At 37.8% G+C, this 27,461-nt stretch overlaps 1 protein-coding gene across 3 annotated transcripts; it reads left to right on the top strand.

Annotated features, from left to right (window-relative positions):
* Window positions 1-9,292: 9,292 nt before the first annotated feature.
* On the top strand, window positions 9,293-27,254 carry arhgef37 (Rho guanine nucleotide exchange factor (GEF) 37). Of its 3 annotated transcripts, none has more exons than XM_079390171.1 (13): window positions 9,293-9,698; window positions 13,268-13,569; window positions 14,271-14,400; window positions 15,017-15,164; window positions 15,304-15,503; window positions 16,352-16,482; window positions 16,625-16,729; window positions 17,022-17,135; window positions 18,906-19,223; window positions 20,096-20,224; window positions 21,743-21,938; window positions 23,264-23,436; window positions 25,053-27,254. In XM_079390171.1, exons 2-13 carry the CDS (start codon window positions 13,279-13,281, stop codon window positions 25,260-25,262), a joined length of 2,145 nt encoding a protein of 714 aa, XP_079246297.1. In that variant the 5' UTR covers window positions 9,293-9,698; window positions 13,268-13,278; the 3' UTR covers window positions 25,263-27,254. The 3 variants fall into 3 exon arrangements, with proteins under 3 accessions (XP_079246297.1, XP_079246295.1, XP_079246296.1); XM_079390169.1 differs by lacking the exon at window positions 9,293-9,698 and adding an exon at window positions 11,186-11,316; XM_079390170.1 differs by lacking the exon at window positions 9,293-9,698 and adding an exon at window positions 11,306-11,429.
* The last annotated feature ends 207 nt before the right edge of the window (window positions 27,255-27,461 follow it).

Here is a 27,461-nt window from a genome sequence, read left to right as displayed (position 1 = left end):
TGGCCTTCGAGCAGAGACACAGACCACAGCGGATCAAAGACGGAGCGCATGGCAACACCAGAAAACATACAGTGGAGTGTGTTATCAGCTGGTCTGGGGGCTCTCCCAGAACTTATCTTCCCCTCTCCTGAATCTCTTCCATCAGCAGGTAGATTATACTCGTCACCTGCGAGTTCTTCAAAGGCGTGTTTTCTCTGCTTGTGCTTTAGCAACAGTCGTCATTGAAAAAAGCGATAATTGTCAGAGGTGTTGTGCAAAGAAATGCCCTTTTGTTGACTCCTGTCAACGCTGGAGATCTGACCGCAAGCGAGCACGTTATCCAGCGGCAGGATCGCATCGGGCCCCGTCACGCCGAGTCCTGTGTAGTTCAGCCAGGGGGAACTGGGCTGATATCCTGAAAAGGGAAAGGAAGAGGAAAGAGCTGGAACGCTGGCGATGATAGTCACCTTCCCTCCCCGATTATCTTTGGTGATAGAGGAAACGTGCCTCGCTGCAGTCCGCACACCCATGCACTGTCAACGGAGGGAAAAGTCTTTAGTGCTCCCTTACAAAAAGCACTTTTGTCTCCTATCTGCTTCCAGGAAAACCCAGGGTGTTGGAGATATGGTAAAACAAACACAAAACACGCACTCCATCCAAGTTTATGTGCAACAGCACGGGCTGAGGTAACCGCCTGGCCAAAGGTTTAATCATTTCTAATTCCAGGTGAGAGAGTGGATATTATGTACTGAGGGTGAGAGCTCTTTGCAGAAATGAGCCTATAAAAAATTAAAACATGAGGAAAGTAATGTCACATAAAGGGGCGCAAAAAACGAGCGCTTTGAATCAGCACGCAAGGCATATAGAAAAAATAAAGCACTTTAAATTGGTATGCTTTATAATTCATAGAAACGACATTGGTGTGGAATGCTTTTGCTGTGCGCAAAAACCTAATACATTTTTCATGCTGGAACACTGTTGATAAGTATGGATCATGACAGATGATTTACAGGTAGGCAAACCTAACGCAACATGGAACGCATATGGAGCAAAGAGTCGCTGTTTTTTTTCTCTGACTTTAAATTCAGATTTTCTCCTATGAGACAGACCATCAGGCTGGAGAAAATGACAAATCGTAGTTATAATAATTCTGATAGTGTTGCATGGTGTTTGTCACCTTGTGGCAGGAATAGTGTTTGTGTTAAGCTTTCATTTCCTCCATAAATGCTGCAGCATGCATTGTACCAGCTTAATGGGTGTGACTGAGGAACAGAGCGGCTATAAATCTTCAATCCGACCTCTCGGCAATGATCTTGCGACCGCTGCTCACCAAACACTGCCAGTCCTTTGCAGTTTGACTCAAAATATTTCACTGGTTTGTTATTTTTGTATTTTCCATTTTTACTGCAAATGCTTAAGCGGCGGGCATGTGTGTTCGTATAATTAATGAACTGTACGCTCACTTGTGTGGAGTGTTGCGGTAAACATGATCTTTACGAGTGCGGTGGCAGAAATGTTCTGACACATCCTGGCAGGCCCAGTGACCAAGGACTGAACTGGAAAAGTGTAGTGTATGAAGTCATAACCTTGACGTTAGTGTATCTTTCAGCACTCACAAAACAGGCCGGTCAGTTTGAGTGACCTCAGCTCTTGGTGTAGGCTGGCAGAATGGTTTTGTTTGGAGACAACTAGAGGGAATCTCTCAAATCAAAGTAATCAAGCATCTCATGGTCTATGATGTGAGTATTTTTCTCGTAGGAAACAAAGGATAGGACGTCAAAGTAACAAAAAAGATGTCTTTAATGTAAGATCAGTAGTCTCAAACAGGCAGAGTTTTGAACTGTGGCATTCAATCTGTTCCACATTGCTGCTTATAATGGCCAAGAACCACCCAATTATACCGTGAGTCCGACTGACATAAAGTTACTTTTTTTGTTTTTACATGCTATTTAGGGGTGGGTTATCTAGTTGATACCACCGAAATAGGTCAAGGTAAAAAAACATTCAAATAATTGCACAGCAGTGACAGTCAGTGGGCAGCTTGGGAAAATACTCCAATTAAAAATACTATAAAAAGAATATAGTATAAATAGCCTTTCTGGCAAACCATAAGTACATTTCAGAAACTAAACAATTCTCTATCTTTTGCTACTTTGCTACCACACATCTCTAAATATGTTTTCAAGACTGATGCCACTAACCTCAACACATTTTGGCAAATACAGGCATAAAATTTTCATAAAAACAGGTCAGGTAAACTGCCACTGGTTTCAAAAGCTACTATGTACTGTGTCTACTTTTGAAGTATAAATGATGCACTTATAAAATACTAATGTGTACCTTTACCCTGTTTATGTTACGGAATAGGGACTCAGACAGTGTGACGTGATGTGAACGGGTTTTATTGACAGACTTGAGGTTAAGCAAAGAAACAGGTGTTCAGGAGGAATGGTAATTTGGATATCCTCTTCGAAACAGGAGACACATAACAGGAGAAACCACACACCTCACCGACACAGGGGACCAGGAAGAGACTCGGGAGCTGACAGACTTAGGATCGCTGCAAGACACACTTGGGATGAAAAACAGCAGTTAAGTAGACAAGCCGGTAAGTATCGAGCATAGAGCTATGATAGCTAGGCCTCTTCATAGGAACGATTCACGTAGTATGGTAGAAACGTTGTAACGAGACCGGACACTGGAGTGCTGTGAGGTGTGTGTTTTTAAGGCTTGGCTAATGAGTGAACAGATGACGTGCAGGTACGCTCAATCAGTGGCTAGGTGGAACCAGGTGCGTGAGTGCATCGTGACTGGTGGAGAGATGACAGATCCGTGACAGTTTACTGTCAGTTCCACTTTTTGAGCATAGACCTGAAAATGACATTTCCAAATTAATTTGTAAACATTAAATTACAAAAAAGTTATAGAAGTTTACATTTGTGAGAACATAAAATGTAAAAATTAAAATGTTAATATTTTATAAAAAAACTATATATTTTACAAAATATGTTGGTCTTTAAAAATGCTATAAAATCAAAGCTAAAATCTGAAGAAAAAAAAAGAGGTTGATATGTCAAAAAATTAGCTTTCAGTAAGATTTTATTTGGGCGCAGCACAAAACCTTTCCACTAGATGACCACAAAACGCATTTTCATATATGGTTTGAGTAATTTGAAACACATTTTTACATACTTTTCAAAATATTTCTGAAGTAGATATCATATTCAGAAGTATTATGGGCAGTATGGCAGTATTCGATTTGAATTCAACCTCTAACAAAGACTTGAGGTGAGACCCTGGACTTGGGTTATAGTTGCTGCTGAATGTATCAGTTTTTATTTTATTTAAAACATTTAAAACACAGACCTTTTTTACTCAAAAACCTTAGGGCAGTGGTTCTCAAAGTGTTGTACGAGCTTTCTCTAGTGGTACTCAGAGGAATCACTAAATTAAATATAAATTAATGTTAAAATTAAATATAAATATAAATGAAAACGCAATACATTTTAATATAATATTTATTTAAGTGAAGTTTTTTTTACATTTCAGTACAGTACAGTTTTTATTTAACTTTTAGGTACATTTTAATTTAATAATTTAAGTTTTTTTTATTTACCTGTTTGTAAGCACTGTTCAGTGTTAATGTTCAAAGTGTATTTACTATGTTAAAGTGGCTGTCAACAATACATATTTTTATTAGGAATAAAACTGCCTCGTTTTTAACTGTGCAGAGCTGTAGTTGAATAGATAGGCCTACACTGTAAAAAGATTACTGTAAATTTTACAGTAATTTACTGGCAGCTGGATGCCAGTAAAATACTGTAAAAAGGTTTACAGTATTATTACTGTAATTGCAAGAAACACTCAAAAATCACAGTACCCAATAAATGGAGCGCAATGCTCTCTGAGGCTGAAACTATAAAATCAGTAGACAAACATCACCAACAGTCAGTCACCATGGGGGGTGTTTGAGAAGATGTCATAATCTGGAAAATCTGACTACAAGTCTTTTCTAAGCGAGTTTTCAATCACACCTACAAATGGAGACACGCACAAATGCATGAGCAAGCAACACTTTAATGAGCTAAACAATGACACGTGGATCCGTGGAGTGTCCAACAGTTGCCCATTGTGTAAATCTGGAACATGGTCAAAGCGAGAGATACATGTGGCACGGTGTTTGAGCGGTGACTAAGAAACCCACACGGTTGTGATTACGGTGTGTATGAATGCTCATTGAGTTTGTTAACTCGGCGTGGCTGCATGTAGTCATTTCTGGGTCGGCCAAGGTACCCTCCGGCTATGTTGAGCAAAATGTAATGCTTTTACAATCTGGCCCATAACATTTTGATACAGGCTTATTTCCCCAGCTCATGGTAAATCTCTCCCCTTTCCTCAACAAGCCCCCCCCCCCCCCCCCCCACACACACACACACACCTGGCAGGGCCGGTTCTCTAGGTACCTGGTTTTATCCAGCTCAGATCCAGATGTGCAGGAAGAAGAGCACTATGGCTGACCGAGAACGAGTCTTCTTTATCTATTCTCATTCTGCATTCTCTGTACTGCTTCTCTGAGAGGCTGAGGTCAAATGTACTCGCTAAGAAACTCCTTAAAAGGGACCTGGAAATTGTATTGCCAGACGCTTTCGGTTATTTGTGCCCTAAAAATCCTGTAAAAGGAAAAAGCTCAAACCACAGCAGAAATTACTGAATTCTTTCATAAATGCCTACATTCGTTCTTGCCTGCACCATTACGCAATAGTGGCTTGGCTTGTGCATTCCTTGTTTCTTACACTACAGGACATCTATTTCCACCTTTAAATGAATATATTGCATAACAACTGACCACCGATTTACATTCAGATTCAAAACTGAAGGTCATTAGTAGGATTGGTTTAAACATTTTGATATAACCGTGCTTCTGAAAAAAATCATTTTATTATGCAGTGGGATTCAAAAGGCCACATTCAAATCTGGGATTCAATATGGTGATGGGTTAAAGCAATAATAACGCTAAAGAAAACAAAGACATTTTGTGACATAATATATATATGTGATTCTGATTGGTCAATCCTGGCATCCAGCGATCAGATTGTTGCTATGTTCGTCTTATTACTAGGCCGATTGTTTTGTACATGGAATATTATTTCTGGAAGCTACAGTAAATATTGTGAAATATATTACAATTTAAAATAAGTTTTCTTTTTGGACATATTGTGAAATGCAAATCTGAGTATTCAGCATCATTACTAAAGTCTTCAGTGTCTGTAATCATTCCAGTACGCTGATTAGCTGCTCAAGAAACATTTCATATTATTATCAATGTTGAAAATGGTCATGCTTATTTTTTTTGGTAACCGTGATCAATTTTTCCAAGATTTTCTGATGAATAGAAAGTTCAAAAGAACAGAATTTATTTGTTTTCTGCAGTAAATATCTCTATTGTCACTTTCGATTTAATGCATCTTTGCTGAAGACAAGCATTATTAAACGAAAACATAATAAAAGATATTAATTAGGTCCTGATCATCTCTGACTGCATATTATCCTTTACATATTTAAGATGCATAATCATAATAGCATTATCACCAGTACTCAGACTGTTGAACTCCACTTTATTTATTTGTTCATTCTTTTCTCCCTATATCTTGCGTTCCCTGATTTTATTAGAGAGAACATGTTTGTTAACGCTGCCAAACCAATGTGAGCCACGATATGCACGGCCGCGTTTCCCTACAAACCTAAATTTGGACTTCGAGACAGAGTGTTGTGCTGAATCTCCATTATACAATTAGACAAGGCAATAAAAGTGTGACTTATATAAGCAAAAACCATGGGCAGCACACCAGCAATATTTTATTTGACATGGATACCCCTTTGCTGCAAACAAACCACAATTGCCTCACATCAACCCAGACTGTTCGTTCTCATCATTCAGCCATGATTGCTGGTGAACTACCAATTAGCAGCTTATGGGATGCAGCTATGCAAATGCGGCCTGACTGGGCTTAGACGCCAATCAATGGTGGACTGAACTAAAATCAATGACACAGTTGACATGTTTTAAGGGGCTCTGGGTGAAGCCCTGCACGTCTCTGCCAGCCAAGAGATTATTTTTGCTTGTGGTAAAATGAAATGGAGCCTTACTCTCAAACCCAACAACCCAAAAACTCTTCCTGCTCCAATTCTCTCTTTCACTTATGACCTATTTCCAATCTGACCAAGTCTTACTCACAGAGAAATCACTCAGGTAAGGAAATTGTGAGCCAGGGACATTCTACCAATCTTCAAGCACATCTGCACAGGAATCGAGACACAGCCAGGAGGAGGTTGTCTGGCAGGCGAATAAAAGCCCGTTGTGATGTATGTTCTGATACTGCAGTGCCAATCAATCTGAACGCCCAGCTTTTGGAGGAATGAGCTCACTGTTTACGCGCTTAGCTTATTTATGTGTTTGGGCACATAATATGACAAAAACTGACAGAAGCAAATAGAAAGTGGAAATATTCATATTAACAACAACCAGGGGAGTTTTCTAGCCTGTGGCAATTTTTGAATACTATTTTGGATATAAAATGGATATAAATCGCATTTACTTGTAGCCCAGAATCATTTACAAGCGACACACGCAATAAATAGCTGCTTCATCTTTGACAAACAATAAGACATTTGCAAGTTTTATTTACTCTTCAACAGCAATGTAACAGAAATACAGAGCTGCCGCAAAATATTATCAGAGAAAATGACTCTTAGGTTGGTAGACGTCAATCCCATTGCATTTCATGCCCCTGAGACCTGAGATATGATGGTCTCTCTTTGTGGATGGTGTTAGTGTTGGGTGTTTGGGGGGACTTTATGTGGCCTACCGCAAATTCATATGTATGAGTGTGTCTGTGTGTTTATACAGTATGTGCTAGTCTATAGTGAAATACAGGGCAAAACATGTGGGAGAGCTGGAACAAGCCCTGAAGCGCATTACTCCAGGTTCTCTCGTTTTTCTAAGTTGAACTTCAAAGGTAGCTGAATCTTTTTCTTGACTCACTGGACCTGGCGTATCCTCAAACAGAAAGAGAAATATTTAGAGAAAAAGAAGTACGTTCCAGTCTGTCGCCTGCTGCAGAGTATGAAAATCAATGTAGCATATGAAAAGCAACAGACAATCATATTCCTGAAACGTTTTCATAAACAAAAACAGCTAACTGATAAAACAAATAATAAAAAATCAAGCCTCTAGCTCAGTCAATTAGGCTTGTTGTCATTTCCAAACGCGTTTCCTTGCTCATACTGCCCCCTCCTGGCCAACACAGGAACACAGAATGTTTATCGTCTGTCATTCATTGGCTGTGAGAGTCACGTCTTACCTAAATTGACCCCCTGATGAGAAACTAATTTCCCTGTCCTCAAAGGACATTATGGTCAGCACTTAACATAAATGACAAAGGTGACTCATGCTGTTGACTATCACACTACAAATGATGGGGTTCAGGAGACAAGGGACTAAATTAGCCTTTTCTGGTCTCCTAGTGAGTGATTCAGCTGCACTCATTTTAAATGAATGATTCTAAATGAAAGAAAATATCCATTCTGAAGGGATTTCTTCTCAACGTTTGTCCAAAGACAGATGTTTCCACTAAATATATACAGTATGTAGGTGGAGAGTTGTGATTTCATTACTGAAAGAAAACAGTGATTTCTCACAGGCCTGTTGTTTGGGCCTGGAACATATGAATTATTATGATTATATACCGTAAGCCTTTTGATTACTGTTTTTCAGTCAAGATGAAAACATTGTTCAAAAATGCAATTTCTTAACACCCTACTCCTGTTTAGTGCAGTTGTAGTTAGAGGAGAGAATAACAGGTTGCTGTTTCTGTATGCTGTAGTTTGTTTTATAAGGTTGGGCTGTTATCTGTTGCCATAGCAATGTATAGTTGACCTATAATGCGTGTGCAGCCTCCATTCTCTTGTGTCGAATTGATTGTTTTTTATTGGGGTTTTTTCTCGGAAGGAGCTGAAATTTACCTCACCAACATCAATAACCTGGAAACCATAGCAAGGAGTTGGAATCAAGCATGCATTCATGGAAGATTTATATATGAAATACATTAAATGCCAGAAAATGTGTGCATAGTCACAACTTATCACTACCTTATTTTTTAATTTCTCAATTGCTTGTGCAAAATTTACATGAAATATCTTTGCTACTCTGACAAAAAAAGAACAATTTAAGAAGATTTGTGATGCTGTTGTTAGAAAAATAGCTCTGAAACTGTTAAATCTATGTAAAGGCAACATTTTTTTACTATATATATACACATACATATATATATATATATATATATATATATATATATATATACACATACATATATATATATATATATATATATATATATATATTTACAATATGTGCAGTATATTTATCTCTTTATTTAATTATTTATTTATTGCTTTTTGTTTTTTTAATTTAAAAGTATGTAAGCGTACTGTAAATGAGACAAGACACAGCAGTAAAAACACTACACATTTAACTAATTAGAAGTATAAGACTCATAGAATGAATGAATGAATAAACAAACAAATAATAGTTTATAATTTGATGTTTGATCATGTTAATGGATGTAATTAATCCACGCATGCCTTTCATTTGCATGTTTAAAAAATGATAAATATTGTGACTTACTAAAAATGACTAACACACAATATAACAATGCGTTATAGTTTTTTTAATTGCCACCCCTCATGTATTTGTACAATATTTGTGTCTTCAATTTTATTTGTTTTATTTTCTTTATTTAAATCTGTTTGTTGGTAAATCATTGTTATGTTGGGGGTTTTTTCTCCCTAAGAATTAAAGTGGTTAAAATTAAAGGGTCTTAGTTGTGTATGAAAAAAATGACATTAAAATACAGAAAATGAAAAAAAAATGTTCATGTTTCCTATTAGTGTGGTATGTGGTAACAACAACCCTTGAGTAAGCTGTGTAATATTTTCAAAATCCATATTTACAATAAAGCAACATAAATGCAATAATGTATGCCCCAACTTTTGACTGGCATGCACGTATGGTTTTACAAAAACAGTATATAAAATGAGGGTCTAAGCTTAATTTTAGATATGGCCTAAACATACCCTGCATACCATCCATCCTAAATTCTATGTGATAGTAGTAATTTTCAATACTATTTAGGGCAGATAGGGTGGATAGTATGCACATTAGGACGCAAGCATAGATTTCATAAGCACTCAGCTGTACACCAGGCGACCACGCGATGTCTCTGTTTCCCAAATAACCGCAGTGAAGCGCTCTTTTACCTTGGTAACGATTTGTCCTCTGAGTCTGCATTATTGCCCTACTGCGTGCGCTTAATCGATATCGCTCATAATCTGTCTAGGAAATCAACGCACCATCTCTCAAATCCCACTCTGCCGCATGCATTCGGGTTAATATGCGAATAACAAAACCAATTATGTAATACTTCGCATAACTAAGCGCACTTCGCCTGCGCGGTATGATCGGAATGCGTGACGCGGCCTGTGCATGAACCTGTTCCGCGCGCCAGGACCGCAAGAATAGGTGATACTGAAGGATTTGAAAGCAACATCTGTCAGTGTCGCTTTCGAGTTCAGCTGTTAAACTCCACAGAGCGCTGACATGTTTGTGGTTGCGGTGTTTCACCATTCTGCGTCCAAGGAAACAACGCTGTAAACACGCACAGGTAAGAACGCAGGTGTGATGCACGCGCGAGACTTGACGCTGAGGGCCAGCTAGAACGTTCCCTCAGAATGAAAGTCCTGTCATTATTTACTCACCCTCGTGGAATACATGGAGGTGTTAGACACAATGACAGTCTCAGTCATCATTTAGGCTACTTTTGTTGTCTGGAAAAAGATGTAAGTCACTATCTGTCACTATAGCATCCTCTCTAATGTCTCTTCATTTGTGTTCCTTTGAAACAACATGAGGGTAAGGAAATAGTAACAAGACTGTTTTGTTTTTGTTTTTAAACAGTGTTGTTTTCATATTCATGGCAAGTAAATATAACTGCTCAAGTGTCTTTAAGGAGTTTCTTAATATATTTTTACTATAGAATTATGTTATAAATGCAAATGGATGGAAGTGTTTGGTTCTCATGAAAACTCACTGCAGAAATCCATGGCTAATATAGAAGTTTTTCTTGTACGTTTTATCACTGAAGGTGTGTTATCGCTTAAGATTTGTTAAAACCATACTCATAGAGTTTAGTGTTTTGTTTTTCTTGGTGATATATTAATAAATAAACTGAAAACCCCCTCCACATTATACAGCTGCGGTCTGATGGGATGACAGCAGTGTCTTCCGGTGGAACATCTTCTGAAAAACTAGTTTAAAGTTGGCATGAAATGGAAAGGAACCCTATCTATTTACCACATTCAATTGTTATTCCATATACACTTCCAGTTATATGACTGATTATTACTGTTATTTTGTAAACATTTGTAAGAATTGAATTAATCCTGCTTTAACTGGTTAAATTTTAAATTGATTTTATGTGCCAACTTTTTTTTACTGTTTATTTTTGTTTGTCTGTGTTTTCAGTGCGGTCTCAGACAGTGATTGGTAGATTACTTACAAATTGTAGTCTGTTATTGATTTTTAAATTAAATGACAAAAATGTAAATAGTATATAATCTGATCACAAGTACTTAATTTTTGTAGTCGGATTACGTAATCCAAATTACATGGAATAAGTTACTAACCAGCACTGGTCTCAAATTTATGTACACTGTAAGATTCAAAGTTTATGGTCTCACTTTATATCGATTTTCACCTAGAAACCTGATGTTAAGAACACTTCATGTCCATTTACACCTTTATTTTTAAGAGTGTTGTTAGGATGTATCTGAAATGGTTGGTTTAATGGCTTTTGTGCTTTAACGACTCTGACCATCAAGTTGGGGAGAATTTCCTGGTCACATGGGGCTTTTGTTTACTGCTGTTGAGTGTGTTTGTGAGTGTGTGTTGTGCACCAGCTCTTGAACTCCTGCTGTCCAATCAGCTTCATCCTGCTCAGGCGTCACTTCTTTCCCAATGGCTACTGCAGTCAATCTGTGTATTCATCAAAGCTTGTGTGTCTGCAGTGGTCCTATCTGGATCCCCACTGCTAAAATCCCACCTCCTCCGAGCTGACCCTCCCATCCCCCTTCCCACACACTCGTGCCACATGAGGCCCTGCTGTGTGACTCAGTGGACAAACTTACACCAGTCTGAGAGTCTGGGCCAGGCTTTCCCAAGCCACACACCTCAATTTGCCAGTGCAAGAGACACCCAGGGTTAGGCTTTCCCATTCTGTAAAGGTAATGATGCATTTGGATGTTTTCTTGGGATTGTTCTTGCAGTAAACCTGTCATTTCTTTACTCCTTAAGTAGAGGTTTGTCATACTGCAGTGCAGCACTGTGAGAGCTCTCAGTGAGTGAGCATACGCTCTGTGCTACATGCTGAGTTTGTGGTTTTCGCTTTGAGCATGCTGGCCTTGAGCACTTGCTACAAGTATGTTGTTTCCTTATTAATGCAACGGATGTGGTGAAGTTTGTGCTTAAGAGTGTTTGTTTGCGTGTTGAAGTGCTTGCAGTTATGTGTGCGTGTGGGTGTAGCTGAAATTGTAACAAATGTGTTGATAATATATAGACCTGTAATCAACAATGGCTGCACAAATATCATAATGTATGCTTAACCAGACTTTGACCTCACTTGTATTGAGTTTGTTTCTTAGTGGGTTCTCATGCACGTTTTAATTAATTTATCATAATGAACTGCTGTCTTTGGTAGGATGTTTTTTTTAAAGTCTTTAGACGCATACCCCCGGTTTCACAGACAAGGCTTAAGACTAATCCTAGACTAAAATGTAAATCTGAGCTGTTTCAAATAAAAAAAAAACTTGCACTGACTGATCTCAAAATATATCAGTGCCTTTGTTTCTTCTCAAGATGCACACCAGTAATGTTTTTTTCTAAAGCAGGTTAATAAAAAATTACTTAAATGTCCTAATTGAACTATGCCCTAATCCTGGTTTAGGCTAAACCCGGTCTATGAAATTGGGCCATGGTGTTTCACCCCCTCTGGATAGGTGACAATAGAGCACTCAGCCCTTTATGGGTGGTCCTTATAATGTGTGATGGCAGAGTCTGGTTTATGTGTGTAATCGGATTAATTGATGATCAGTTTTAACTTATTTGTGATAAGTGATCTTAAAAGGGGAGTTCATAAGGTGTGTTCACACTGACAGCTAATTGGACATACTAAGCAATCAGAAGTCATTGATTTTCACTGAGTCCTGGCTGTTTAATTTCATATTTTTCAAATGCTCAGTGACATTCAGTGGGAAAGCTCTAAGTATGTTTACATGAGCAGTTATTAGTTTGTGGGGTTTTGCCTAATTGAGCTAGTATTGTTGTTGTCTATGACAATTATTTAAACTATTGTAATTTTTAATTTGTTTAAAAGTGTTCAGTAATTGACATGAAGCTCATATACAGTGGTGTGAAAAAGTGTTGGCCCCCTTCCTGATTTTTAATTTTTTTGCATGTTTGTCACACTTTAATGTTTCAGATCATCAAACAAATTTAAATATGAAACAAAGATAACACATGTAAACACAGCATGCAGTTTTTAAATGAAGGGTTTTTTATATGAAGGGAGAACAAAATCCAAACCCCCCCCCCCCAACCAGTTATTAGGTTTAGGGGGCAAGCACTTTTTCACACAGGGCCATGTGGGTTTGAATTTTGTTTTCCCTTCATAATAAAAAACTTCATTCAAAAACTGCATGTTGTGTTTACTTGTGTTATCTTTGATTAATATTTAAATTTGTTTGATGATCTGAAACATTAAAGTGCGACAAACATGCAAAAAAATTAAAAATCAGGAAGGGGGCCAACACTTTTTCACACCACTGTATATATTTTCTGTTAGTTTTCAATTCAAAATGTATACATTTTTTCAGAGGTGAAGTATTAAAATTACTAAAACCGAAAGAAAAATTAAAGCTGAATTAAAAAAAAACGAATAAAATGACAAAGCACATATCTGAATTATTAAAATAAAGATTAAAAAAAAATCACAATATTAATACTATAATAGTATACAAATAATATTAATATAACACTGAATCAAGCTACAGAATATTGTCCAAGTACATATGATTGAATATTTGAAGGGTTAAATACATGTTTTGCGTCACCATCACACTTTTAAATAAATTTCATTAGAAATGTAAAACTGTTTAACCTCCTCTATTTTCTTTTTAGACATCCCTGCTATGGCGAATTTCCTGAAGGTAAATGTAGCACTGATGGCAGAGAGAGAGATTAGAGAGGACAAAGAGGGAGCTAAAGAAATGGATGATACCTTGGATGAGCCTGCAGAGGAAGAGGAGGAGGATGAAGAGGAGATGAAGGCACGGGCCGCAGCAGAGGAGGCAGCAGCCAGAGAGAGAGCCGCTCAGAGGCAGCTCATGGCGATGGAGGAGCTGGTGCAGACTGAGAGGAACTACCTGAAACATCTGCAGCTCTGTACGGTCACCATCCACAGCAACCTGCAGAAACTAGAGGTAGACAAGCTCCCTAACAGCTCTTTCACACATCGCATCCGTTAAATTGCAGTAAAAGTCCTGATTTAACTTACCCGGACACATCTGTTATTCATAAGACCAACAACCTTCTGTGTTTTATATTGCTTCCACCACCACTGAAGTACCATCAAAGCACTCTGCTATCACTCTTATATAATTATAAACATTAACGATCTAATCAGATGATACAACAGTTAGTTCTGGAAAAGTTATATTTAACACATTGCCTCTAAATAAAAAAAAATGCAATGAATTTTCAGAAGTGTGTGTGTGTGTGTGTGTGTGTGTGTGTGTGTGTGTTTGTGTGTGTTTTCATTCATTCAGTCAATTCAGTGTTTATTTTCTTTTTAGAAACATGAACATATTTTGTTCTTACATTAATTACAGGCCACAACTATTAACAGATATACAAAACCAAGCAAACATGAATATCAGACATTATACAAAAAAGTCATATTAAAGGGAATACATTTTTGTAAAAAATTATGACAACATATAGCAAGAATAATAAACATGTTTTAATATTATTTTTTCAATCCAGCTGAGAGGAATGTGAAATAAAATGGAAATCAGTTTTTTTATATATTATTATTGTTATTATTATTACTGAGTGTATACCTCATAAAGGAGACTAAATTGTTTAGCTCTGATAATATCATATATTATTGGGTCTCTTGCAGCCTCCCCCTCCAAACCTGGAGAACATGTTCCAGCACATAGATGAAGTGATGGATGCTTCCAGCAGACTCCTGAGCCTCTTCGACCAGGCACACATGCATCACAGCGACCCAAAATACCTGGAAACACTCTGTGAGTACAACCGGACCGACTGGAATTTCCAGTTCACTTTTGGTTTACTGTCACACTCTCTGTACATTTTTACCCTTGAGATCATGAGTCAAGAATCCAGAACTTGAGTTTCAAGATGGGAATGATGATGACGTATGATGTATGGAATGTTTACATTTCTTTACATTCTTTTTGGAGCTTTACAGCCTAAATAGCCATACACTTACACTACTGTTTTAAAAGTTTGGGGTTAGTTTAAAAACTTTTTTTGAAGGAAGTCTCATATGTTTAACAAGGCTGCATTTATGTCATAAAAAAACAGTAATATTATTACAATTTAGAATAACCGTTTATTTGAATATATTTTAAAATGTAACTTATTCCTAGGCTGCAAAGCTGAATTTTCAGCATCCTTACTCCATTCTTCAGTGTCACATGATCTTTCAAAAATTATTTTAAATAAATTGTAACATTATAAATGTCTTTACTGTTACTTTTGATCAATTTAACATGTCCTTGTGATTTAAAGCCTTTTTTTTATATATATATATATACTGACCTCACACTGCAGTGTATGTTGTATGGAAAAGATGTAAATCTTGTTGTATATTATAAATGATCTTATTCTTTCTCTCAGGTGACTCTTTCCTGAGTCTGTCTCAAGACATAGAAATGGCTTATAAAGAGTATCTTGCCAACTACAACAACATAACAGCTCTAGAGAACAGCTACAAACAGAAAGAGACGCTGTGGGTGGAAATGGTCCGAATCATCAAGTCATCTGCGTAAGTTCGTAAACAACACCCTACTGAGGTTGAGCATAAATTCAACACTGTTTAGAACAGAATGAGTTCCTAGACAAATACGCCAGTGTATTACCCAACATTCCAGTCATTTTTGACCCCTGATCTTGTCTGTCTTCAGTCCTGATGTGAATGCATCCACTCTGAGCTTCTTCCTGGTGATGCCGGTTCAGAGAATCGCCCGTTACCCGCTGCTGCTCCAGACCATCCAGAAACACACAGACCCCGGGCACCCTGCCTACCCCATACTGGAGCGCGCCGCTCACACTGCGGTCCAGATCAACTGCAGGATCAATGAATACAAACGCTTCCGTGAAGTCGGTGAGAACATGCTTACAGTTTAGAAAGCTAAGTTTACTGAACCAAAGTATGCCAGTCTGTTGGGAACATCAGTAGGGCCCTATGAAATCTGTTAGATTCCAAATTCCATTTAATTTTTTTCCAAATTACTTTTTTTCCATTTTAATTCTTATAGACTCTGTTTTATTGGTTAAATTACATTTTACTCATTAAAAAGCATGTCCAATTAATTTAAATCTTGAAACGTATACAAGTTACAGCTATTTATTAAAATTTTAACAAAATAATTTTAACTTTTTTTTTTTGAAATACAGTTTTATTTTTTTTATTTTTTTTTACCAAATTCTGTGTTTTCCTTTTCAGTTTTTCTGGATTCCATTTGAATGGTTTAATTAAATTGTAATAATCAAAACTTATTTTTTCATTTATATGATTATTTTTTTAAACAATAATAAGAGTTTTGTATTTGCGTGTATATGATATGATGGTAGTTTTTCCTCAAACAAAACGGCCATGAAGTGACTCTCAGAGCAGTTCTGGAGATGAAGTTCATGTATTTATGTCCTCATTTAGTGAGACGGCAGTCATTGGCTTGTCATGTGTGCTTAAGTAGGTAAAACCATTCATTCACACAGATACATGCAGAACACGCAGGACTCATATTTAAATAGTATTTTTGCGGTTTAATATTCAGACACTAGACCATATTGCCATTTGATTTAAATGCACTGACGTATCTTTTTTTATCCCATGACATTCCGTGTTAAACAATAACATTCCGTCCTCATTTTCCGCATCCGCTCAGAAACATGAATAAAGTGCTTAAGATTTTAATTTGCTTCATTGTTATCATTCTCTGACTACCACAGCTGACAAATACAAGAAGACCGAGAACCTGACCATCAAGGACAAGATCAATCGGCTGAGTGGCCACAGCATTGCCAAGAAGACGGCCCGGTTCAGCCAGTACATAAAGCATGAGACCGGAATTGTACCAAAGGTGATTACCTAAGAACAATTCTTGGTATAAACAAAGGAACAGACATGTTTGGCATGTTGAAAGAACACATTGTTTCCATATAGCCTATTGCCACATGAGATGTTTTTACGATCATTTCTAAATTTATACTTTTATATTGTAGTTGAAAGATGAAGAATTTGATGCCCTTGCTGGCTGCTTCTTTGTCCTGGAGAGGGGCATCTCAGAGCTTCATGATAACCTGGAGGCCTATCTCCACCATCTGCAGGTTTGGATTTAACATTCTTACTCTTAATGAGTGTAGTTAAAAACTCGAAAAGAGCTGATCCTCTCATTTGTTTTGGTGTTCCCCCAGTGTGAAGCCAGTACGCCCATGGATCAACCTCTTAAACATTTTCCATTGTTATTCCAGCTGCTGAATGAAAGGGAAATCTGTAGGAGGGTTGATCCCAGGGCAGATGGATGGGGTTACTCAAGATTGTGAGGTTGAGAGGATGGCTGTGCACTTGAAGTATTTGTAAAGATTTATTTAACCGTCTGAGCTGTGTTTCTGTGTACAGAGGTTCCTCAGCTGCAGACCAGAGGAAGCAGATCTTGATCTGGAAGGAGAGAAAACCGCCTTGTTCTCTAAAGAAATCACAGTGGCACTCAGACAGTGGATCTACCCCTCATATGTAAGACCTTAAACAGATTGCAGTTCCCATTCACTGTTGTTAGTGATAAAGATACAGTTATGTTGGCCAGTTAAAGGTGAAGTAAGTGATTTCTGAGAAATGCCACTGAAAGTGGATTGGACGAGCACCAAAACACACTTGCCGCCAATCACCAACAAGGGCCGTGTCCAGTCGTGATGGGGGCGGTGCCTGTGTTGCATAGCATGTTTGTGAATTTGGGAGCTATCAAGGTAGGTGTGTTATCCTTTTGGGAAGAGCGTGTTTGATTTGGTGATTTAAAATAACAGCACCATTTCGCAAAAATAACTTACTGCATTTTTGTGCTTTCTTGGGAAAATCTTAAAATCTTCAGCTCCAGGCTTCACAGCTTTCGCAGCAAAAATGAGAATAAGACTTTAGCCATTTTATTTGGTGTGAATGAAACAAAGCTATGAGTGACAGAATTACAGTCAACACTTCGCGAAGACCCGCCCCCTTAGTTAAGCTAAGGTGCTCTCACGCCTTACGTGTTCTCAGGCAGTGAAAAATACTTTGGAGCAAAGAGGACACTGACAATGTGCCGACAGTCGAGACAGAGCAGGTTACTTTTGGTATTAAGTAAAGTCTCAGCTTTCAAGTTTTGTCTTTTTTTTCTTAAGAAATTCAAACAATAAATGCTATTTTGTGGCAGAATGCTGTAGTTCTTCATTTCAAGCGGCGTGTGAATCGATTATCTCTTCCGCTTTACTAGTTATAGCATGAAATAAACATGAATGAGCATCATAAGGTATCTTGTTTTAACACGGAAAGATGTCAGTACACACCATTTTTCAAATTCTTCTTTTTTTTTTGGTAGTTTTGTAGGCCAGCCTGTAAATTAGAATGAAACCTGGTTCCCTCGACAAAAAGGCAATAGGATTTTCCCAATGGTTTTTGTATTATTGCAGAAAATAAGCTCGGTGACCAACAAACATTTGTGATACGTACAGGTTTTGTGTGATCACCATGAGGATGTAAAAACAGACCAATGAATTGCTGAGTTTACATGTTTGCTGTGATGACATGTAATATCCCCAACAACCTCCGTAGTCCCATAAAGCCTCTTGTTAGCAGCCACCTTTTCAAGACACAACCTCAAAAAATCATGAGTTGGGTCATATTGATTTATTTTCTTGTAGAATATGGTGTGAAATTATTTTGAGCCTGTGATACAGACCTTATTCAAGACATTTAACCAAAGATCCTGTTGACTTAAGGGCCATGGAACTGGAAGTGCAAAACTGCTAACTCATTTCCAGGCTGTAGTACTCATTCCTGCAGCACTCTGTAATGCACTGTACCTCTATCCCTCACTGCCTCATTTTTGTACATGTCAAATTAAATATGGCATCTCTGACTAAAGTCTAGAACAGCAACCTTTGTTACAGCTTTGGTCATGAGACCGTATTTCTTCACTGTGGTCCTTCTGTTCGCCACGTTGGGATTTCTCCATTCATCCATGTCTAATCCTGGTAGAACCAATACTGCTGCAAAAATACAATGTATCATGGAAGGGTACAAATTGTTTACCAGCCATTGAAATTATGGTTGAAATGGTTGCATATAGCACCCATTTTAGTGATAGGCTTCATACTGGAGAAGACAGCAGTGGTTTATACATTATAGCGCCATATGTAACTTGTTTTTTTTCTCATATCGTTGATGAATTATCAGTAGTTGATTTAAATTATTAACCATCTACATCTTGCTTTATTAACTTGCTTTGTAAATCTCCTTTGCTGCCACTTATAGGAGGAGCGTTTGAAGACTTTAGTCTTTAAGCCCTTGGGCTCTTTGCGGGAACTGATGGCAGGACCACGTAACCTCATCCGCAAACGCCAGGACAAGCTTCTGGACTATGAGCTGATCGAGGAGAAGAGTAACCTGAGTTTTGAGGAGCAAGCCATAGCAAACACCTACAAGACCATCAACACTCTCCTGCTGACTGAGCTGCCGCAGTTCAACGGCAAAGCCCTGCAGCTCCTTTGGGCCACGCTAGAGGCCTTCAGCTGCCTGCAGAGAGACCTGGCGGCTGATATGGAGCAGCTGGCCACCAGCTTCACCCATCAGGTACTTTTTACAGAAGAAACAGAAATATTGAGGTTTAGAGATAACCAGGTGAATATTTTTACTTTTACATTTACTTTTGTCATTTAGCAGACGCTTTTGTCCAAAGCGACTTACAAATAAGAAAAAGTAACTAAAACTAAAAAGTTACAACTCTATAAATACTATCTACCCACATATTTAAGAAAATAAAGAAATTAAATCAAATTAACACATGCATATAACAACAACATTTCAATAATAAACATATCAATGAAAAAATTAAATAAAAAGCTACTACTATCCCTTGCCGGTGTCCCTGCCCGGTGGAGTCGCACGGTAGAGTCGATGGTCTTTACACTATTTAATTTCATAAATCCAGAAGAACTGTGGCAACGTCTCCAAGATGCTTCAAGAATATAAATAAATATATAAATGCATCATTCATTCATTCAAGAAACCTTCCTGCAAAGCTACAGTACTGTTCAAAGTTTTAGGCACTTGTGTAAAAATGCTGTAAAATGAGGATGCTGTCAAAAATAATGTCACAAATTAATCACAAAAAAATATATAAATTTGCAATTTCATAAATATTTACAGACAACGGTACAAAATAAATTTAATTATATTATTTTTCATGCAAAATATTATTTATTATTATTATGTATATATGTATTTATTTTATTTTCTTCATGAGATTTTTTTGACAGTCATGTAGTTCTCATCCTCATGATTTTAGTTATACTTGAAAACACATCAATTTCAGAAACTGTTGGACATTCTGTGCAATAATCCACCATTGAACGACAATGCAAGCATGTGGTTGGAAAAGTGTTATTAAATTTAGCTCTTTGCAGGCTGGCGGTGTTTATGAATTGCTCTCTGTCTCCCGGCAGCTCCCACACAGTTATTTGGAGGATTGTGAGTTCTGGAAGTGGGCAGAGACTTCGGTGCTGGAGGGTTCGAGGACGACGGAGAGCCTGTGTCGGAGTGTTCGGGATGAGCTCAATGCTCCCATTGTGCAGGTCAGTTCCAACACAGGGACGCACTATTGTTTGTCGTTGGGTGGAGACGTCTTCCTACGGGACAGTTTGTTTCCCCTTACTGCAGTTTAATTCTGCCACATCCATTCATTCATCTTGATATAGTTTAGCCCTCATGTGTTTTGCATCAGTCTGTCCATTAATTATAAGCATACCTTAGTAAATTATGTTATGTCCTGGGGTTACTGTGTTATGGGTGGCCCTAAACAGCTGCCTCTCATTTAGTGAAATACAGGGAAAATATACTACCGGTCAAAAAGACACATCTGCTCATTCTATATTATTAATATTACCTACATTTTAGAATAATAGCAAAGTAATTGAACTGTCCAATATTATTAAAAATGTAACTATGGGAAATACACTACCGTTCAAATGCTAGAGGTCTGTGAGATTTTGTATTGATTTTGAGATAAGTCACAAAGGCTGCATTTGTTTGATCAAATATACAGTAAAAACTGTAATATTATGAAATATTATAACAACTTGAAATAACTGTTTATTTGAACATATTTTAAAATGTAATTTATTTATCTGATGCAAAGCTGAATTTTCAGCATCATTACTCCAGACTTCAATGTCACATGATCCTTCAGAAATCAGTCTAATATGCTCAAACCCCAAACTTTTCAATGGTAGTGTAATGTATGTGACCAAAAAATATTTGGGATGGGGCATGATTTTATGCATCAGGAATTGATTGGTTTGTGAGAAGTTATTTTTTCATTTTCATTCATTCATTCATGCAACCAACTGTACAAAGTGAAAATATTGGCCTATTCTTAAGATTTGGAGGGAAAAAAGTAATATCAGGCATTGGAAAAATTAAATGGTTCAAAATTAATTATTAGAAAATAAAAGCTGTTTGAGAGGAGATTGTGAAAACAGATTGTTTAGGAAAGCAACCTTACAGTAATTTGCACTGATTATGAATAATGCATATTTAATCCAGGAGCATTTAGTAGATAAAATAGTGTCAATTATGATGTCGATATTTTAATTTCTTCTTCTTTTGACCGCATAAGCAGAGACGGCACCATTGTCATGTTTCATATTTCAGAGCCATATCAATATTTTGTGTTGGTATTACTTCTTTGTCTTGATGTCATGTCATGGGCATTAGGCCATCACTACAGCTAATGACAACCAGATGTCTTTATCCAGAGTCTAATCAATATCAAGTCTGCCATCATAAAGACATCAGCCCTGATGAGTTTTGAGAGAAGACAGGAGGTGCTCTGTAATCTTCAGAAGTGCTGCGTGTTTGCTGACAGGGATCAGAATGTAGATCACGGATGTAAATCCTTAGAGTGTCTTGCTCTCATGTTCACTTCCTGTCTCAGTTTTTTAGTTCAAAGTGATCCAGCACTGTAATTACTGTACTTCTACTCATGTGATGTACATTTGCATTCTAAATGGAATTTATGCTGCTGTATGTAATTTCACATTAAGTATGAGTGGGTAGGAAATCAGGGTTTTTTCATGTCTGTGTCGTCTCAGGCATTCAATCCCATGTGTGAGCGGCGTCTCAAGGCTCTGACCGCCAAACACGGCTCGGAGAAGATCTACCAGCTGACAGGCCCTGTGGTGGGCACCCGTGACCTTGACCTGACCCTTAACAAGGGAGAGCTGGTAGCTGTCGTCAGTGAGATGGACACGCGAGGAGACCGTCGCCGCTGGCTGGTTGATGCAGGAGGTAAAACTGGCATGTGGAAAACTAAAATTATCTCACATAATGCATACAAATGGACTTAAATTCCTGTTTGCACAAAGAATATACTGGTAAAAATTGAGCTTTAAAAACGTAAAGTCATTCACATGCTGCATTTCAAAAAGCAACCCATTTGATAAGTTTACACTCATGTTAATGCTCAATAAAAGTCGTCTGAAAATACAGATTACACTTGCTCTAATGCAACAAAAATCCATCTGATCAAACTGATTTCACTTGCTTTAAAGGAGTCATGAACTGAACTATTTTGTACTGTTCTCTGAGGTCCATTTATTAATCTTATCAAGATTTTTACATTAAAAGCATCATAATTTAGAAGTAATAGTCTATTTTCTGTCCAGTTTTTGACCCCCCTCATCAGAACGCTCTGTTTGAATAGGCGTGGCGGATTGTAGATGCGGAAATAAACCCCCACTGCTATGATTGGCTAATAGTTGTGTGTTTGACAGCCTACATCCTTCATAGATGGATGCTGCTGTGATTTAGGTTAAATACTATAAATACGATAAATACTCAGTACATTTCAAACAATCTGTAATAACAGACAAATCAAGAGTGACCACGTAATGAAAACAGTTACTCACACTTGTGTGTTGCGACATTACTGTCAGATCCAAAAGAGTCGGCACAGCATCGTATTTTAGCTTCATTCTTTTTGAAAATCCTGCATCAAATCGTGCCTTGTTTGTAAACGAATCTGTGGTAAAATGAAGTGAACAAAGGACCAGTTTCTTACTGCCGCTGTCTGGAACTTCATTAAAAACTAAGTTGGTGTTGAGATTAAAAGGAAGGCAATGCAAAGACTATTTTTCCACAATTTGGCACTGCACAGTGTCTTGTTGTATTCGGAGCATCTTTATCGTTTGGTTTCTGTGTAGACCTGCATTCATCTCTTGAATGCAGCTGAATTAAGGTATTTTGACAAATTTTGTCGTTTGTTTCTCTTAATTATTGATATGTTAATCTTCAGTCTAACCTTCAAAAACATTTTTTATAGGCAAGGCATAGTGCTTAATCAAGCAAACATTAAAAGACTGACTGGACTTTCTTTTTATGTTTATTCACTGGGTTTGTGTGTGTGTGTGTGTGTGTGTGTGTGTGTGTGTGTGTGTGTGTGTGTGTGTGCATTCATTGCTGCTGAAAGTCTTTGATAGTGCTGTGAGTGACATCTTCTGGTCAAATACAGTTAAAGCACATCAAATCTGCTCTTATCAATATACAGAGCAGAAACTCTGAAATGTGCAGATTTGAGTATCTTCATAGATTTTCTATTTTTGTGTTTTCTTCAGGCCCGAGGGGATATGTGCCTGCCTCGAAACTGGCACGTTACCACCAGATAACCGTTGACCCACCGCAGTCTCCTCATCTGAACGTCACACCCAGCGGTCCAGGACCGAGAAGACACTCCTACACCCCCGGAGCCCAGCCGCTGCTGACCACCATGACCACTCCCTGTTTTCAGGTGACTGACACAGACATGCGTTTGACTGACGGGTCACAGGACCGCAGTGTTACTCGGCCTGATTTGTTTGTCAAACAGAACGAGACCTCTGGAGATTGATGGCAGATCTGCAGTATCTCATAATCATCTATCACACACACTTCAGGATTTGTAAATACAGTATTTGAGGAACAGAAATGAACTGCCGCTCCTTGTCAGCAGAAGTGACATACTCTATCACGGCCACCTACACAAACACACGGCACCCACACACACTGATTCATTCATCTGCATGATCTGCCTGTCAAATGCTTCCCTATCATCGTGGCTTCATGTTTAAGAAAGCAGAAATGTCAGAGGTAGCTTTTGACTGTGAGAGTGGGAGATACACGGTTGCTGTGACTGTAAAAATGACAATTTTTTTTTCTAAACATTCTTCACGGGTTGTTTATCATTGTGAGAGTGCAAATGATAAACAGACCGGCTAAGATTATGACTCCCAGATGAATTATGTATCCCGGTTTTGTTGCCTCGAGTGGAAATTATATAACTTTGCATTTGCAAAGAATTGTTACAATATTTTCTGAAGAAAATGTGGCTGGTGTTTGCCCATGCGTAACTCGCTACCATGATGCTAGCACGATGTGAGTGACCGCAAGGTGTTGCTTTCAGCATATTGCTAATGGGCTGCATACTGGCTCAAGTCCAAAAAAAAAAATATCTTACTAAATATGATTCAGGTCCCTTTTGAAGAGATCACTTTTTTGTTGTAATTTTATAATTTTTATGTTTATTTTGTTTTGTTTACTATGCATCAACTTAAAAAAAAAAAAGTCTTAAATGTATTCAATTTTTATTTTTATTTTTTTGGTCAACAATTATATCACTGTACTGATATTTAAAGTCAGCATGAAATGGAAATTCACCCTATATATTTTTTGAATGCATATTATTGATTGTATTTTTAATTATTGTTCCATTCAACTGTTTCACAACCAATTCCATCATACATTTTTTTTTTTTTTTTTTTTTTTTTTTTTTTTGAGAATGCATTACACTCAAAAGCACGCCACAATACAGAAGAAAATATCTGCTGCTGCTTCTGTTTCATTGCAACTTTAATTTTTCTATGACTAACATTTTGGGTTAGTTTAAAACCCTATGAGCAAATATGATCAATAAGTGATGTTAGCCTTAAAAAATGCCACTAATGAACATGATTCATAACCTATTACTGATATTAACCACAAGGGGGAGCACTTCAACTACTTTATCATTTCAGATTTTCTTCATAGCTCTTAAACACCCATTGACAACTTTAATTTCCTTATGAGCTATAATAAACAGCCCACTCTTAACGCTTGAAAATGTCTCAAGCACATTGTGTAACACTAAATACCACTTACCTTTCAAATCTAAAAAGATGGTGTACATACTCAACAGAGCACTCAAAAAGCACATTCATCCTCATCTAGACAAATTTGAACGTCTCATTTGTTCCATTTCACTGTTTGTGTGGGTTTTGGCAATGACTAATTGACGATATTTTCTTCTAGCTTTTATACGAGGCAAAATCTAACAGAAGGCAACTTTTTCCATTACCAGCCCCACTGAAACTCTCCGTTCTCCATCTGCAGGTGTACGCGGGCTATGACTTCACTGCGAGCAGCGCTCACGAGCTTTCTCTGAGGGCCGGCGAGCCGGTGCGGGTGGTAGAGCCTCACGATAAGCGTGGAAACAAGGAATGGAGTCTGGTGGAGGCGCGTGGCCAGAGAGGCTACGTCCCCTCCAACTACCTCGCCATCCTCCCCTCTGTGATCGCCTCACCCACCTTCCCTTATCGCTAGAATATCCTCTAGAGCACATCATCTGCTGCTGATACGACTCTTCTAGCCAGTATCCAAACACACACAGACCATGAGAAACACTTTCCCTGAAGGGCTCTTCATGCGTGAGGGGGCGGATGGCTGCTGTTTGGTGCGTCATTTGACTGGTGTATGTACTGGAGTGCTGCTTGGGCCCTGCTGTGGAGTGCTCGTCCATACACTTGATCTCCGCTTTACCTGGGACTGTTACTGGTGGAGATCGTTTTATCCAATGAGAGATGAGCTGCGAGTGCAGCAGACATGCTGTCGTAGCACATGGCTGCTGGTGGAGTGTGCCGTTTCCTACAATTACCACTTGGATCCACACCTCAGCTGTACATTGGAATGACGCGTTTGGTGGGCCTGATACTACTTTGCTATTGAAATGAAGAATATTTGGGTTTTACCGCTGAGAATGGATCTCATTTTATGAGTCAGACCTCTGTTGCACTGCTTTCCAGCCCACTTGAGATGACTAACATGCAGACTTGAAGACACGATCTTAAAAAACATTTTTACAATATGCTTGTTTGTGCACTGATTTAATAATACTTGATGGAAAGTTTTTAGATATTTAAATTTGTACTGTGGATCTAAAAATATTTGGACACTTGGGGTATGCTTAATGTATGCATGTCATTAATGCATAGATGACGAAATATCAATCCAAGTGATGTTTATTTTAAAAAATTATCCAATAAATCTTTTTAAGCAGAACTTTTCACAATAAGAAGCTTGTTAAATTCAGAATGATTTGGCAATAGATGTACTGCTTAAAATTAAAGCAAATAAAAAGTAGTTTGATGCAATATAATACCAATATCACCTCATATTTGACATTTTTTATGCTTGATTTAATAAGTGTTAAAAGACATTTATTTTGACAGTGATGAAAACGGCAACACTTGAGTGGAGACACATAAAAGCTCCTATTCTTTGTCACTGAAAATGCATAAACTTTAAATTCTTGATTTGTATTTATAAATTGATTGATTTATATCCAGTTGGCTGCTATGTCATATTCATGTCATAATTGTACTATACATGAAATTGGCATTAGCCGGTCTTTATTTGAGAAAATACAATTCCCAGTGTTCACAAACTTACACGATTACTGAGTGCACTGTTGGTTTCAGTGTTTACTTTCATTTTTTAAGTACTGTAATTCAATTACAGAATATATGAAGTAAAAATCTGTTATTTTTAGGTTTAATCAAGTTAAATTTTTCATATTGATTCCATTTTTTTATTATTATTACCTAAAATAAATATAAATTTAATTGCTCTCAAAGATAGCAGCTTTGAGAAAATCAGTATCAGTCAAACACTAAAAACAATATTTAATACTTTCTGGTTGTCAAACGTTAGTAGTTCATAGTTAATGTGATGAAATACACCTATGGTTATAATTTGTTTGCAGATGCTTTTGGATTGATATTTACTTATTTATGCAATGGCATTCATAAATATTTAACGGTGTCTTAAGTGTCCAGATACTCTTTGGAGCCGCTGTATGGGTGGATGTCGAACACACTGTAACAATGCTGAATTATTAAGCTATTCTGATTGCTTGCATGCAGATTCAGTTCTGGCTGCTGCATTGTGCTTGTATTGTGACCTCATAATAACCTCTGCGATGAAGAACTCAAGCCATCTCGAAAGATTCAAGAGTGCAGAAGATTTGCTGCAGTGTCCGTCATGAATCTGCCTGCAGTTGCATCTGCTGTCCACTAGAGGCGCCAGAGCATCCTCTGTGAAGACTGGCATTGCTACCTTACTCAGTGCTGGACTAATCCTCCAAACAGTCATATATTATTCATCTGATCCTCACAATCGCCTTAACAGGGATCCAGTGAGAGGCAGTTCATCCAACCCCTGAATATGGCTTCATCTGTACATGTTGCTTTGAAGAGATATTTATTATATTTATTCCAAATGTCATTAAATCGACTCAGTCTTGAATTAACCCATCAGACCCTCTGCAGTCCATCTCGTATTTTCACACTCCTGTTATTCTGAGACGCGTGACCAGAAATTATTCATCAGAAGCAGCAAGCAGCAGCTTCAGCTGAAGGTTTCCGCCTGACCTCTGAGTGCTCTATTTATGCCCAGCAGATTAAAACACTGACGCGATCGAGGCGGAGTATTTCCGTCTGCTGCAAAGCTTTATTTTGGAGATGT

Source organism: Barbus barbus (assembly GCF_936440315.1).
Source record: "Barbus barbus genome assembly, chromosome: 33".
NCBI lineage: Eukaryota > Metazoa > Chordata > Actinopteri > Cypriniformes > Cyprinidae > Barbus > Barbus barbus.
This window is presented reverse-complemented; position numbering and strand designations above follow the sequence as displayed.